A 14,592-nucleotide genomic window follows, 5' to 3' on the forward strand; every position below is an offset into this window, starting at 1 on the left:
GGGTAAAAACTGTTTTTCAGTCTATTTGTCCTTGACTTGATGTTTCTATATCTCCTGCCAGAAGGCAGTAGTGCAAACAGACTGTATCCCGGGTGAGATGAATCCTGCAGGATGTTGTTTGCTTTCCTAAGACAACGGGAACCGTACAATTCTTCCAAAGATGGGAGAGGTTGACCAATAATCCTTTGTGCTGTGGTTATGACCTTCTGGAGCACCTTCCTCTCCCTAGCTGTACAACTGGAGAACCAAGCACAAATACAGTATGTAAGAATGCTCTCTATGGAGCCTCGGTAGAAGGACACCAGCAGTCTCTCACTCAGATTGTTCTTCTTTAAAAGTCTGAGGAAATAAATTCTCTGCTGGGCCTTCTTCACCAGAGCAGTGGTATTTGCGCTCCAAGTCATGCCCTGATCGATAGTTACTCCCAAAAACCTGAATTCCGCCACCCTCTCCACCCGTTCCCCATTGATATGCAAGGGCTGAATGTCCGCCTTTTTTTTCCTGTAATGTGTAAAAAAAGATTTGAAAGAGAGCTCACTGCTGAGTGGTGAAAGTGTGCTGAAAAGAAGTGTGTGTCTGTTTGGTGTAGAAGGGCAGGTCCATGTGGTCAGTAGCTGGCGCGGCTGGCCAATGGCACAGATATTGAGCACTTGCTATTTCCCAGATCGATGGGGTTGTGGCTGCCATTTTGAAATGCTCCATCTACTTCTCTAGCCCCTGTAGGGGCACCTTGGATAGTGCAGGCATGCAGCCTGCTTACATTCTACCTGTTTCCTCTATAATTTTCCCATTTTATGCAGTGGGTGCAATTCCCCCTTTGGAGGAACCACCTTTGGCCTATTTCACTTGACCCTGTTCCAAGGAGTCTTTAATCTGCAGCTGTGGACTGAATTGGTTGCAAGCATGTGTATGGGTATGTCCCACCCACTACCATAGTTTGGGTCTTGTCCCTCTCAAATCTGAGGTTGGCAAGTTACAGCCCCCCTTTCCACCTTTTGTTACATAGGATTCCAGTACTGAACCAGATTCCTTGGAAACAAGGTTTATTTTGCTCAACTCTTTGTCACAAGTGACACCTAAATTGGGGAACATCTAAGCCATGGGGAAGCAAGGGAGCTTTGTGAAATCTCTATTCCATTGAAGAGGTTAGATAAAGCAGAAAACAACTATTTTTAATTGAAAAAAATGAGTCTTTTAAAGAAGGAGGGAAAGAAGTTGAAGATTATTCTTTTTTAGTTTACTTTATGGTTTAAAAAGCTCTAATATTCCTTAATTTTTTAAAAAAGAAAAGATTATTTTTAATGGACAACTGTCATTGTGCATAGCCTATGAGTTATTGATGCTCACCATGGGGAAGACTATGTAGTAGGAGTGAGTGAGCTTTAAAAAAAGACAAAACTAACCCAGATCTCCCCACTCCCTCTAGGGCTACTGCGAAAATGGCTCAGTTGTGTTCCTTGGACAAGGTGTATGAGCAGAGTGGGCAATATGGCACTTATTTGGTACTTTTTTTCTTTTTGTGTGTGTATATATAAATTATATATTAAAGATCACTTTCTATTACATTGTTTCCTTCTTTCTCTTCTCCCTTCCCAGTGCCATAAACTTGAATATACTACCTCTCTTCTTACCTGGGCAACTTCCTCCTACCCCCAGTTGCTCAGTGCACAAATACATGGAATATAGGGAGATGGAAACTTGTGAGAACTGTGAATGTTAGGGCTGTCATACAGTTAGGAAATTCTATTCTGCAATCCTCAACACAATTTCCTGGGTGTAAGCCCCATTGAACCCAGTGGGACTTGACCACTGAGCACACTTGCATGAGATTTCACTATTGTACAATTGAATCACATGGGTTTTTAATTGATTTAAATCTGCATGCCATCTGTGTATGAATAAAGATGCTTTTGAAGAAAACACCTCACTAATTTTTAGATGATGCACCTCTCAAGACAGTACCTGTGAACAACAGTTCTTGAATTTTTAAATCTGATATAGATAGATATCAGCACCTGATTGATTCAGGCTAAAGACATTTGTTAAGTCAATTTGACTGTAATCATTGCAGCCCAAGCAATTTGTGTGCACTTACATGCCTATGCATTGGTATTTTGCAGGGTTTATCATTAATATACTGTCATTAATATACTATCACTGTGAATAACCCAAAGTGTAATGTTTTTGGTATAAGCTTTCGTGTGCATGCACACTTCTTCAGGTATCTGAAGAAGTGTGCATGCACATGAAAGCTTATACCAAGAACAAACTTAGTTGGTCTCCTAGGTGCTACTGGACAATTTTTTTATTTATATATATATTTCGACTGCATCAGACCAACACTGTTACCTACCTGAATCCAGAACCTAAGTGTAATGGTAATTTTGACATATAGGACCACATCATGACAGCCACCGTCCAGGAGAATTCAGAAACACGTTACATATTTTACACACATCACTGCCAACAGTATATAGGATAATGCCCAAGGTGTTGGGATCATCTAACCGTTATAGAAAAGTGAGCTGCCGCAGGGTGGTGTAGAGCAGGGATCTTCAGCCTTTTCAGTCCCAGGAACCACATTTAGAGCCATAGAATTTGAGAGTTTGAAGGGACCACAAGGGTCATCTAGCCCAACCCTCTGCAATGCAGGAATCTTTCTGCCCAAAGTGGGGCTCGAACCCATGACCTTGAGATGGAGAGTCTCATGCTTAACCCAAACATGCATTTGGGAACCCATTTCTTAAATGTTACCATATAATTGCATGAAGGTAGTGCTCCTGTTGTGACCCACTTTGGGTCAGGCTGTGACCCATTGGTACTGCAGAGGGTTTGCATGCTGGAACTTTGGCTAGGCTGTAGTAGCTGCTTCCCAGTACTGATGTATGGAAGTGAGAGCTGGACCATAAAGAAAGCTGAGCGCCGAAGAATTGATGCTTTTGAATTATGGTGCTGGAGGAGACTCTTGAGAGTCCCATGGACTGCAAGAAGATCAAACCTCTCCATTCTGAAGGAAATCAGCCCTGAGTGCTCACTGGAAGGACAGATCGTGAAGCTGACGCTCCAATACTTTGGCCACCTCATGAGAAGAGAAGACTCCCTGGAAAAGACCCTGATTTTGGGAAAGATGGAGGGCACAAGGAGAAGGGGACGACAGAGGACGAGATGGTTGGATAGTGTTCTCGAAGCCACAAACATGAGTCTGACCAAACTGCGGGAGGCAGTGGAAGACAGGAGTGCCTGGCGTGCTCTGGTCCAGGGGGTCACGAAGAGGCGGACACGACTAAACGACTCAACAACAACAACAACAAAGTAGCTGCTAAGATGACCTGCATTTATACTACATGACTGCAATTCTATATATAGTTAAGTGACAGTAACTTTCCTTAAGCTCAATAGGTCATACATTTAAACTCCTTGCACAAAGCAGAAACCTGTAAGAAAAGCCTGTTGGATCTTGGCAGTGGCTCTTCTAGAAAAGCATCCTGTTCTTACAGTGCCAAACTAGACCTCCATCAAAGGAAAGTGTATCTCTAGTCTCTCCTTGACTGTTCTCCTCTGACTTTGTCTATGCTAAGCTAGTCAAACAATAGTAAAACCTGAAAGCCTCATCATCACCTTAGTCCCTTGCTAGAGCACAGAAAGGTGGGTTGGTTTGGTGGTTGTGTGCAAGCATCTGTAAAGCCTGCTTTTAAGTTTCCTAGAGGGAAGTGGATTGGGAAGCAGGGAATTTACAAAAAACAGAGTTGTTCCATTTCTCTGTTAAGGTGGTGGTTTGAGAAATGCGGGGGGGGGGGGGTAAGAGCGCAGCACTAGTCTGCCTGCAGGCCCTGCCTTTATCAATTTGGGTCCTTCTAGCATTGATTTTCCTCCCCTTTCTTGAAGCACTGCTACAGTGACAGGTCAACGTTATTGTAATGGAAAATGCAAGGGGTCCGCATGTGGGGAAATGGGGTGGAGATAATCTATTTTGAAGTTCAATAAACATTTTATTCTGCTTTAGAACATCAGGCATGGGAAATTCAGCCCTCCAGATGTTCTGGGACTACAATTCCCATCATCCCTGACCACTGGTCCTGTTAGCTAGGGGTGATGGGAGTTGCAGTCCCAAAACATCTGGAGGGCTGAGTTTGCCCATGCCTGTATGGCATATGTCATCCATTTGTCCCTGGATGAAACATGTATTGGTCAAATGTAGACATAACACATGCTCAGGTGCACACATTTGCCAGCATCTACTTAAATCACAGCGAGCTTTGATATTGAAATGTCAGGAACAATCCTCATTCCTGTACTAATTCTTAAAAGAAGAAGCAGGGAGTGCATAGATATAGTACAAGATAAACGGCCATAGACCAGCCTTCACCAGCTGTGGACTCCCCAGATGTTCTGGACTGCAACTCACATCATCCTTGACCATTGAGCGTGTTAGCTGGGTTGATGGGATTTGGCGTCCCAACAACATTTAGAAGCCACAGGCTTCTCACTTGTAGTTTATATCCACCCACTTTCTTTTCCCCTTCTTTTGCGGGCAAAAAAACCCCCAAACACAGATGATTGTACTGATTTCCTATTTATTTGTAGAACAAATGCGCTAGATCTAAAACATGGGAGCCGGTTATTGCCAATGAGCTCTCACTGACACAGTGGTGCTGCCACGCATCTCAGGTTCCTATTATGGTTCCAAATGGTTCTCAAAACATGCTGAAGAGGCGGTCGCTTGCTATCATGCTGTCAACAAATCTACAATAAACAAAGAAAACAAATTTCATTGCTGTTCCATTGTCTCGTGGGGTACTGTTTCAGCTGCCAGGACCTTATTTATCTATTGTTAAATTTATATCCCTACCATTCCTCCCAAAGGAGCCCAGGGTGGCAAACAATTGACAAAGCTATAAAAACAAACATCTTTAAAGCCAATTCGAAATAGGTGCAGACAGGGAAAGGCCTCAACTTTAAAAGGCTTGTTGAAAGAGGAAGGTCTTCAAAGCACACACAGAGGAATCCTAGGAACTGTATTTTGTTAAGGGTACTGGAAACTAGCTCTGTGGGGAGCAAACAGCAGTTCCTTGGGGAGAAAGGTTCAGTGTTTGAGAAGCACATCTTAGCACAGGGGTGTGGGACCTTTTTCCAGCCAAGGACCACATTGCCTTATGAGGGGGGCAGTGGGCCAAATGAGTGGGTAAGAGGCAAAGCTGGCACAGCAACACATATGACTCTTAACCTTTGTACAGTAGCCTATATTCCAGCCACACAAAGGTCAAAGGTTTCCACACACCCGCAGCCATTCCTCTATCTGCCCTCCAGGCAAGCAAGAGCGTGGATCTCTTAGACAATACAAAGGGTGCTTGGATCCAGTTAAAGCAGCCACCCAGAATCTCCTCTCTACATCTGCACAATGATACCTAATGGGAGGAGGTGCAAGCTGTTGTGTAATGGCATTCAGAATTACACCTCCCTAAACACACACACACACACAAACCCTCCACAAGCAGCAGTCAATGAAATGGTGCTGGGAAAACTCCCAACTGCAATGGCATTGTCTTTTGTGAGTAAAAGGAGATGTTGGGCGGCTGCTTTTGGAAGGTGGCAGGAATCATGCAACCCCCTCGGTGCACATCCAGACCATGCATTTAAAGCACATCTTTCTCCAAAGAACCCTGGGAACTGTAGTTTGTTAAGGTGCTGAGAATTATAGTTCTGTGGATTCTTTGGGTGAGGCTATGTGATAAAATGTAAGTTGTATGGGATGGATTTGGCCATGTAAGTTGTATGGGATGGATTTCTACACACAACAATTAAAGGATGAGAGTGAGATCCTCCATCCCTGGCTGGGTGAAGTGGTGGGCGGGCTGATTCCCTGCTTCCCATTGTATGCTCACTTGGTCATAGAGCTCCGTAGCTGGGGATGCCTTTGCACCCTTATCCAAGGGATGGCATCTTCTGGCTTGACTGACTGATTCTTAGGCAGCCACCAGCCAATCTCTTGTCCGCAGGTCATTGGTTCCCTGTACTCTTCATTTGGGTCTAGAAAAAGAGACAGAGAGCTTGGGCTGTTAGATAGGAGAAACCAAAAGTTGTCTGGAGGTGTGGGAGAGAAGGATCTTGGCTTTGGGCTGGCTGTCAACACTTGCTAAAAATCCACTGACTTGAGCAGGAGCTTGAGCAACAATGGAGGCTTGAGAAGATAGCTAATAATCTGTGGGTTTAAATTACCGCTGTACATATTGAGTTCAGAAGCTCAACGGCATCAGCCCTAAACAAAGATGGGATCTGCCATTTTTGACCTATGGCCCCTTCCCTTCTAGAATTATCATATTTCGTCCTTGTCCTTTCCTCCCCTTCCCCAGAGAACCAATAACTACTGTGTCCTTAATGCTCGTGAACCTGCTTGGTGCCCTGGTTTCAGCACTGCAGGTCTAGATGTTGTTGGACTTCGAATTACATCCTTGACTATTGGTCTTGCTGGCTAGGGATGATTGGAATTATAAGTCCAATAACATCTGGAGGGCCACAGCTTCCCCATCGCTAGGTCAGCACAAAATGTGCTCACAGAGAAGCAGGCAAGAGGAGCTGGAAAGCCAAGCTCCAATGATAGCTGACACAGGCACTTAGGAGACAAGTGGCTTCCCAAGATGTCGCAAGCCTTTTAGGAGGCAGTGGGAGGTGACTGGTTCCTCATTATCAGTTGCCTAGAGGTACGAGCCTGCTGTCCAGGAGGAGGAGGAGGAGGAGGATGAATGAAATCAGAGAAAGAGATCAAAACCCCAGGTACACAAGAAAAATTGCTTTTGATTATTAAACCCAACACATTTCAAATTACAGTGGTACCTCGGGTTACATACGCTTCAGGTTACATACGCTTCAGGTTACAGACTCCGCTAACCCAGAAATATTGCTTCAGATTGAGAACTTTGCTTCAGGATGAGAACAGAAATTGTGCTCCGGCGGCGCGGCAGCAGCAGGAGGCCCCATTAGCTAAAGTGGTGCTTCAGGTTAAGAACAGTTTCAGGTTAAGTACAGACCTCCGGAACGAATTAAGTACTTAACCTGAGGTACCACTGTACTGTTCTTCCTCAGGAGCACTCTTGAACATCACATTTCCACCTGGTTGTATACACAGTATTGCAACTTGGTTTGCATGTTCACTAAAAATTCGTGACAACAAACTTCCTTTTTACATGGCCAAAGGTTTCCTCCCTGTCTTTCCCTGCTGTCTGGAAGGGCCAGCTGTCATGCTGATGCAGCGAGTAGGGAGGTGGAGCACCTGCCTCGAGCCCAACACCGTTGGAATAAGCAGAGCTCTGCTGGATCAGGCCAAAGGACCAGCTAGTCCAGCATCCTGTCCTCAGACTGGCCAACCAGATATGTACAGGAAATCCTGCAAGGACATCCTCTTCAAAGAACCCAGGGGCCTTCAATCCTCCTCCTTTCTCCAAACCTGCCTCCAGAACTCTCTTAGATTTGCATGCATGCACACACACAGCTCCTGCCAACCCAGAGGTCATTGCTCCTAGTCCTGGTCCCAGTGCTCTGACTCATGAGTATGGATGTCCCTCTACAGAATCCTAAAGGCTCCTTGTGCTTTTGCTGAAACCACCATTTAAACCCTGCCTCTGGTAATTATTTACCTACATTTTTTGAGCTTCATCTTTCTGATAGCCTCTCGATACTTCCTGCAGCTTCCCCTGTGTACTGTGCCATCATATCCACTTGGTCCTATGGGTGGCAGCTTTGGGTAGAAAAGTTCCAGTTTAGGGGTTGGTGTTCCCACTGAAGATGGACAGAAGAAGAAAGAAAACTATTGCAATTCTGGAATATAGCAAAATGGAAAGCAAATGGAACAAGAGGATTAGGGGAATAGAGTTTCCAAAATTATTTGGGCAAAGCCATGACTGTTTAAAGTGGTGTGATGCTGCTTGAAATGTGTTGAGCAGATGGGGCCTCAGCCAAGTAAAGAAGTAATGAAATTAGGGACAAAAATGGTCATGTTAGGACATGCCCAAGGATTAAGACATTCTGGGAGATGATTTATAACGAAATGAAAAAGGTATTCAAATATACCTTCCTGAAGAAACTAGAGGCCTTCCTCCTGGGCATGGTCGGCCAGTTGGTGCCAAAGAAGGATAGAATCTTTTTTATGTATGCAACAACAGCAACAAGAACACTTATCGCGAAGTATTGGAAGACACAAGATTTACCCACCCGGGAAGAATGGCAGATGAAGTTGATGGACTATATGGAACTGGCAGAAATGACTGGCAGAATTCGAGACCAGGGAGAAGAGTCGGTGGAAGAAGACTGGAAAAAGTTTAAAGACTATTTACAGAAATACTGTAAAATTAATGAATGTTAGAAAAATGTGGGAATGAAGTTATATGGCTTTAGTAGAAATGTTATAAGGAATTATGTATAAATAGATTATTAGAGCATTAAAGAAAAAAATAAGGTTAGAATATGTTAAGATAATTATAGGATAGACAACAGAGGAAGATGGAAAGGAATTGCTGAAACAATTAACAGAAGTGGAATACAAAAAGCGAGGTGTGAGGAGGTCATGGAAATAAGCGAATGAAAGATAAGATATTGAAATTGTTTGATGTGTTTTAAACTGTTTTTATTCTGTTAGTCTAATGTGTTCGTTATGTTAGTTTAATGTGTTAGTGTTATGTAGTTTTTTTTGTATTGTATTGTATTGTTCATTTTGTTTTGTAGTGTTTAAATTGTTGGAAAACTAATAAATAGTATTTTTTTAAAAATGGTCATGTTGGAGACAGGATAATTTCCTCGTGTCCAGGGAATTAAGTCCAATCTAGATCCCAGATGTACCACTTCAGATTGCAGCTGGAAGACAGCATGGATGAAAAATATCTCAGTAATATACAAAAATCTCTAGGCATAAAACTAGCACACTGAGGGAGAAAGGCTTAAACCATTCTCTCTGATGCGGACCAGTGCATGATTCTCTCCTTTGAAAGACTGTGGGATGGCCATCAACGCTTCAATTTCAGAAGGGGATTGAATAGACAAAACCAGGAACCTCCTGTACAGTAGGGGTGATGTGTGTGAACAGCACACAAAGAGCTTATCTATGCAACTGCTCTGTATCAGTTTTCTACCATCTTCAATCATGGTTTCCCTGCAAGAATCCTGGCAATAGTAGTTTAGTGACAGTGGTGGGAATTCCATTAAAGATCCACAGCCTTCCTCAGAGCACTGCCATTCCCAGGGTTCTGAGATGAAGGAATGACAGTTAAGACTTTTGTGCGCAGGTACACATACAGAGCAATCACCACTGGTTAATCCCAGGAAGGGCTTTGTTTTTTCAGCAAAGTGTTCTTGGATAGTTTCCTTACCTGGTACTTCATACTTTGGTAATTCTAGTTTTCTGTCCCGAAAGGGGTCTTGATAGCCCATAAAAGTTAATCCAAAGAAAGACATTTCCTGCACCTAATTTGCTGTAGGTTCAACTGACTCCACAACTTCCCAACTGCAGCCTTCTGCCTTCAGCCTTCTAAAGCATGTTTGCTATGTTACCATGGAGATGCGCAGCTCGGCCCTGTCTCTTGGGAGTTTCTTAAGCAATGAAAACTTGAGTGTGTGAAAGGGCAACTGTGATACCTTGAGAAAAATGTACTGAGGTTTGGTTTGAGGAGGTATCTAGAAAGGAAAAGGGGAGAAGTGACCCTTAACCTTGTGTTTTTTCCAGCTTTATGACTTCATTAACTTGTATTTATTTGCATGCGATTCCCAGTGATGAAATAAGTATTTAACCAGATGGTTGTATTTTCTCCTCTAGGGAGATCCGGCACTCACAGCAGCTTTTAGTGTTGTCTCTAGTAGATATGAGCCAAACAGCCTTCTTGAAACGCCAGCCATGAAGAGTGGTTCACTCAGTTGAGTGTTCTGAGTAAAGATACAGAAGTGTGTGCCGTGTCAGCCTTATTTCCAAAACTCGGGCATGATCATCCCACTGAGGTGTTTCTTACCTCATCTTTATACACTTTTAGGAGGAAGGTGAAGAAACTGCCTCTTTTGCTAAGCTTTTGTACTGAAGAGGTGTAGTCTGTCTGAAGTTAGTTTTATAATCTACTCTCAGCTATTTTATTTTAGTTTGTATTTATTTAGTATTTCCAATCTAACCAGCATTTTATTGGTGTAATACATTGTCACGACAATGCTCTCCTGCACTGCAATTCTAACAAGTAGAACATTCAGACAGCAGAACAATTAAAAATAAGTTTATATACAGATATTTTTATTCATTCAGTTTATGAATCCGCATAAAACACACTGAAGCAATTTAACAATAAAAAACATCAACAAATGCATATTTAAAAGCAATTTCCAATCCAGTACAGACTGGAATAAAAAAATTACCCACTTAAAGGTAAAGGTAAATGACCCATGGACGGTTACCGGTAAGTCCAGTCAAAGGCAACTACAGGGTTGCAGTGCTCATCTCGCTTTCAGGCCGAGGCAGCTGGCGTTTGTCCACAGACAGCTTTCCGGGTCATGTGGCCAGCATGACTAAACCTCTTCTGGCTCAATGGAGCACCGTGATGGAAACCAGAGTGCACGGAAACACCGTTTACCTTCCTGCCCACAGCGGTACCTATTTATCTACTTGCACTGGCGTACTTTTGAACTGCTAGGTTGGCAGGAGCAGGGACCGAGCAACGGGAGGTCACCCCGTCGCGGGGATTCAAACCACTGACATTCTGATCAGCAAACCCAAGAGGTTCAGTGGTTTAGACCACAACACCACCCTATTCACTTAAAATACTTGTTAGAAAGGAAAAGCCTATTAAAGGTGCAGAATACAGACAGCACCTGTTATTTAACACAAGTTCCAAATGGCAGATGTCTCCACACTAAAGGTCCAATTCTGACATTGTGTAGACCAAACCTCCTGACTGGGCGACGATGTGCTGGATGCTGTTGTAAACAAAAATTGCCCTTTTCCCTTATGGGGCATCCAAGAGCCCGTGTAGAGTCCTTACATAGGTTCCCTATTGGTAGGAGAAGATAACAAAGGCCAACCAGAGAATATTGAGAAGCAAAGCAGCCAGTAAGCTTGATCTTTATTGAACTGTTGCAACAGGGTGCTCCCCTCACCCACAGGAGAGGAGGAGGAACCCAGAAAAATAGAGTGCAAGGCCTTATAAAGACTTGAAATTGCCACCCTATAGATCAAGACCACCCCCAGAAACATCATACATACATCACAGAAAAGGCGGTCTTAAAACAGAAATTTGAATGTTGTTTTTCTCCTGTCGTTTATCTCCTGTCTGGCAGGTTACTTGATTGGATTACCTGGGTAGCCTGGCCAATCTTTTGTAATGATAAATACTTAGTTCCTGGACCACGTCACAGGCTCACACCCTATTCATATCTTAAATGTGCCCTTAAGACAGGATTTGGGGGGGAAAGAGACAATGGAAGGTTTCCCACTTTGACCTTGCAGAGAAAACATTTGCTCAGTTTAGGAATCAAAATGGTTCTAGGTCGGTCTTCCTGTGCTGATCTATGTACATGCTTGGTTGGTACACTTATGAACATTACCATATATCTAAGACCATAAAATTCCTATCACAATGCCCTCTCCTGTAGCATGCAGTGACCAGTTTGGTGTTGTGATAGGAATTTTGAGGTCTTAGATATATGTTAAATGTTCATAAGTGTACCAACCCAGCACATACATAAATCACCACAGGAAGACCGACCTGAAACCATTTTTGATTCCCAAACTGACCTCAATTATTTCTCTGCAAGGTCAAACGAAAATGGAAAAGCCTCCCCACTGTCTTTTCCTTCACAAATCCTGTCTTAAGGGACATTTAAGATATGAATAGGGTGTGAGCCTGACCTGGCTCAGGAACTAAGTATTTATCATTACAAAAGACTGGCCAGGCTCCCCAGGCAATCCAATCAAGTGACCATTAAACAGGTATTTTATGCTTTCTAGTAGATCAGGCAATTGTGTAGTCCAATAATTAGATTAGACCATGTTCCACCTGGCACACTCTGCAGTGTGCCAACCTTCTCTAACCATTTTTAAATTATTCTAATTCATTTCATGGAAAAAAAGGCAAGCTTCAGGATCCATGAAAACACCAGATACATGAAAGTATATATGCCTTGATTTAGCAGGAATGATCCCTTATAGAGTTAAATTGACTAATTTGGACAAGTGCCCTTTTTAGAATGTTTTTTTTACAGATTGGTTTGAAAAGTTGAGAACCATGGTGCTATCTAAATTCTAATTGGACTCAGTTTGAATTTGACAAGTGTATCCAGACTGCAACTAGCTTTTTCGTCCTTTAAGAGCAAGTGAGCAACTTCCCCACAGTGCAAGACCAGGGCCTATAATACTAAAATCCCATAGAAAGGGCAAGGCAAGGACATCTCTCTCATGACATGTCCAAACCCGTCCTATGGCAAGGTGACATGGTTTATATGAAAGCCCTAAAGGGATTCACCAGGGATTGTTGCTGCTGTGGTATGATGGAGGAGAGCTACGTAAGTTTGACACCTGAAAACACACAAAAAGGCAGAAACAAACCAAACTGCATTTTCCATTCATTATTGGACTTTCCTGCTAAGTGAAAAGCATAGACCACTCTTGAGTAAATATTTCTCCCAAAGTGTTAGAATGCTGCAAGTAATTTAGTAACAAAATGCAACATGTGTTATTTTTATGTGATATCCTATATTTATACAAAGGCATCCATTTACAACATACCATGTTATTATTTGTGGGGCAAAATTTTTTAAGAAAAGCACAGGAAGACCGACCTGAAACCATTTTTGATTCCCAAACTGACCTCAATTATTTCTCTGCAAGGTCAAAGGAAAATGGAAAAGCCTCCCCATTGTCTTTTCCTTTACAAATCCTGTCTTAAGGGCACATTTAAGATATGAATAGGGTGTGAGCCTGACCTGGGTCAGGAACTAAGTATTTATCATTACAAAAGACTGGCCAGGTTCCCCAGGCAATCCAATCAAGTGACCATTAAACAGGTAACCTGGCAGACAGGAGGTAAACAAAGCACTCAGATTTCTGACCGCCCTTTCTGAGATGTAGGTATGATATATGGGGGGGGGGGGTCTTGAGCTACACCCCTTCTGTGATGTATGTATGATGTTTCTGGGGGTGGTCTTGATCTACAGGGTAGCAATTTCAAAAGTATATATAAGGGCTTGCGTGCCATTGTTCTGGGTTCCTCCTCCCTCCTGCGTGTGGTGAATGAGGACCCTGTTGCAACAGATCAATAAAGATCAGGCTTACTAGCTGCTTTGCTTCTCAATATTCTCTGGTTGGCCTCTGTTATTTTCTCCTACCAATAGGGAACCTACGTAAGGACTCTATATTGGCTCTTGAATACCCCATAAGGGAAAAGGGCAGATTTTGGTTTACAACTGTGTGTATAAGAGAGGAGATAAAGTTTAGCTGTCCTGGTCCCAAACTGTACAGAGCTTTATTCACCAGCAGCAGCACCTTGGATTTAACCCAGGAAGTAACTGGCAGTCGGTGTAATTCCTTCAGCAGCAACATTAATATTGTTGCGCACTACCCCAATTGGTGCCAGATTCCAGGGCTTCCAGGCACTTACCTAGGGTTTGATGTCCTTGGGATGAGGGGCAGCAGAGACTGTGAGGTCTTTAGGATATAGGTCTTATTTACAACCGGAGCCTACGTTGGAGGGGCTCACAGCATTAACACCCAAGAGGATCTTCTCCCATAGCCACAGCCTTGGATTCAAGCAGAAATCAAGCATGGTTCTTGTTAAATTGTGGGTGAACATATCAGACGACACAGCTATTCTTCCAACAGCTCTTGTTTATTCACAGGCCAGAACAGAACTGGGCTGAAGTGGTCAGCCAACCTGCTTATATAGAGCTCGACTCCAAAGCAACAGTAACAACGAGCCAGTGTGGTGTAGTGGTTAAGAGTGATAGACTCGTAATCTGGTGAACCGGGTTTGCGTCTCTGCTCCTCCACCTGCAGCTGCTGGGTGACCTTGGGCCAGTCACACTTCTTTGAAGTCTCTCAGCCCCACTCACCTCACAGAGTGTTTGTTGTGGGGGAGTAAGGGAAAGGAGATTGTTAGCCACTTTGAGACTCCTTCGGGTAGTGATAAAGCGGGATATCAAATCCAAACTCTTCAAATCCAAACTTTGTACATATCCAATCACTGAACGTCACTTTCAATTCCTTATTTGCATATGCGGACCTGACTGAAAACTATCTACAGTATCCCCCTGCTAGCCCAGGGTGAGAACTTCAGTACATATCAGTTCTCATTCTCTGGCTTCTGCCTGCTCCTAGCCCAGCTCTCCCACATTTCTCCTCCTCCCCACTCACTACCAGCCAGGGAGGGAGGGTCCATTTGTCCCCTGGCACGCAGCTGCCAAGCTGTATATATACACCGCTTGGTTGTAGCGGGGGAAGAGGGGACCTCGAAGCGGAAGCGTGAAACCATCGCTTAAAAATTTACAAGCGTAATTTAAGACGTGCAGAAGGTTAAAACCACACTGGCATAGATTAAAACGAACCCAAAAAAAGGCTCATGTAAGTCCCTCTTCTTT

At 43.4% G+C, this 14,592-nt stretch overlaps 1 protein-coding gene across 2 annotated transcripts; it reads right to left on the minus strand.

Annotated features, from left to right (window-relative positions):
• Positions 1–4,557: 4,557 nt before the first annotated feature.
• On the minus strand, positions 4,558–9,679 carry TEX49 (testis expressed 49). 2 transcript variants are annotated; one of them, XM_053371631.1, is made up of 4 exons: positions 9,357–9,679; positions 7,636–7,773; positions 5,883–6,027; positions 4,558–4,743 (listed from the first exon to the last, which is right to left on the minus strand). In XM_053371631.1, the coding sequence occupies exons 1-4, from the start codon at positions 9,439–9,441 to the stop codon at positions 4,695–4,697; spliced, it is 417 nt and encodes a 138-aa protein (XP_053227606.1). In that variant the 5' UTR covers positions 9,442–9,679; the 3' UTR covers positions 4,558–4,694. The 2 variants fall into 2 exon arrangements, with proteins under 2 accessions (XP_053227606.1, XP_053227615.1); XM_053371640.1 differs by lacking the exon at positions 9,357–9,679 and adding an exon at positions 9,120–9,147.
• Positions 9,680–14,592: the final 4,913 nt, after the last annotated feature.

This window comes from Podarcis raffonei, chromosome 2 (assembly GCF_027172205.1).
Source record: "Podarcis raffonei isolate rPodRaf1 chromosome 2, rPodRaf1.pri, whole genome shotgun sequence".
In the NCBI taxonomy this organism is placed as follows: domain Eukaryota; kingdom Metazoa; phylum Chordata; class Lepidosauria; order Squamata; family Lacertidae; genus Podarcis; species Podarcis raffonei.

Excerpts from the sequence above, each read along its gene's own strand:
- TEX49 (XM_053371631.1), bottom strand. The coding sequence starts at position 9,441 with ATGTCTTTCTTTGGATTAACTTTTATGGGCTATCAAGACCCCTTTCGG. Across the intron at positions 7,774-9,356 it reads ACCAAAGTATGAAGTACCAG|TGGGAACACCAACCCCTAAA; the intron begins GTAAGGAAACTA and ends GTCCATCTTCAG. Across the intron at positions 6,028-7,635 it reads AAAGATGAAGCTCAAAAAAT|ACCCAAATGAAGAGTACAGG; the intron begins GTAGGTAAATAA and ends CTCTTTTTCTAG.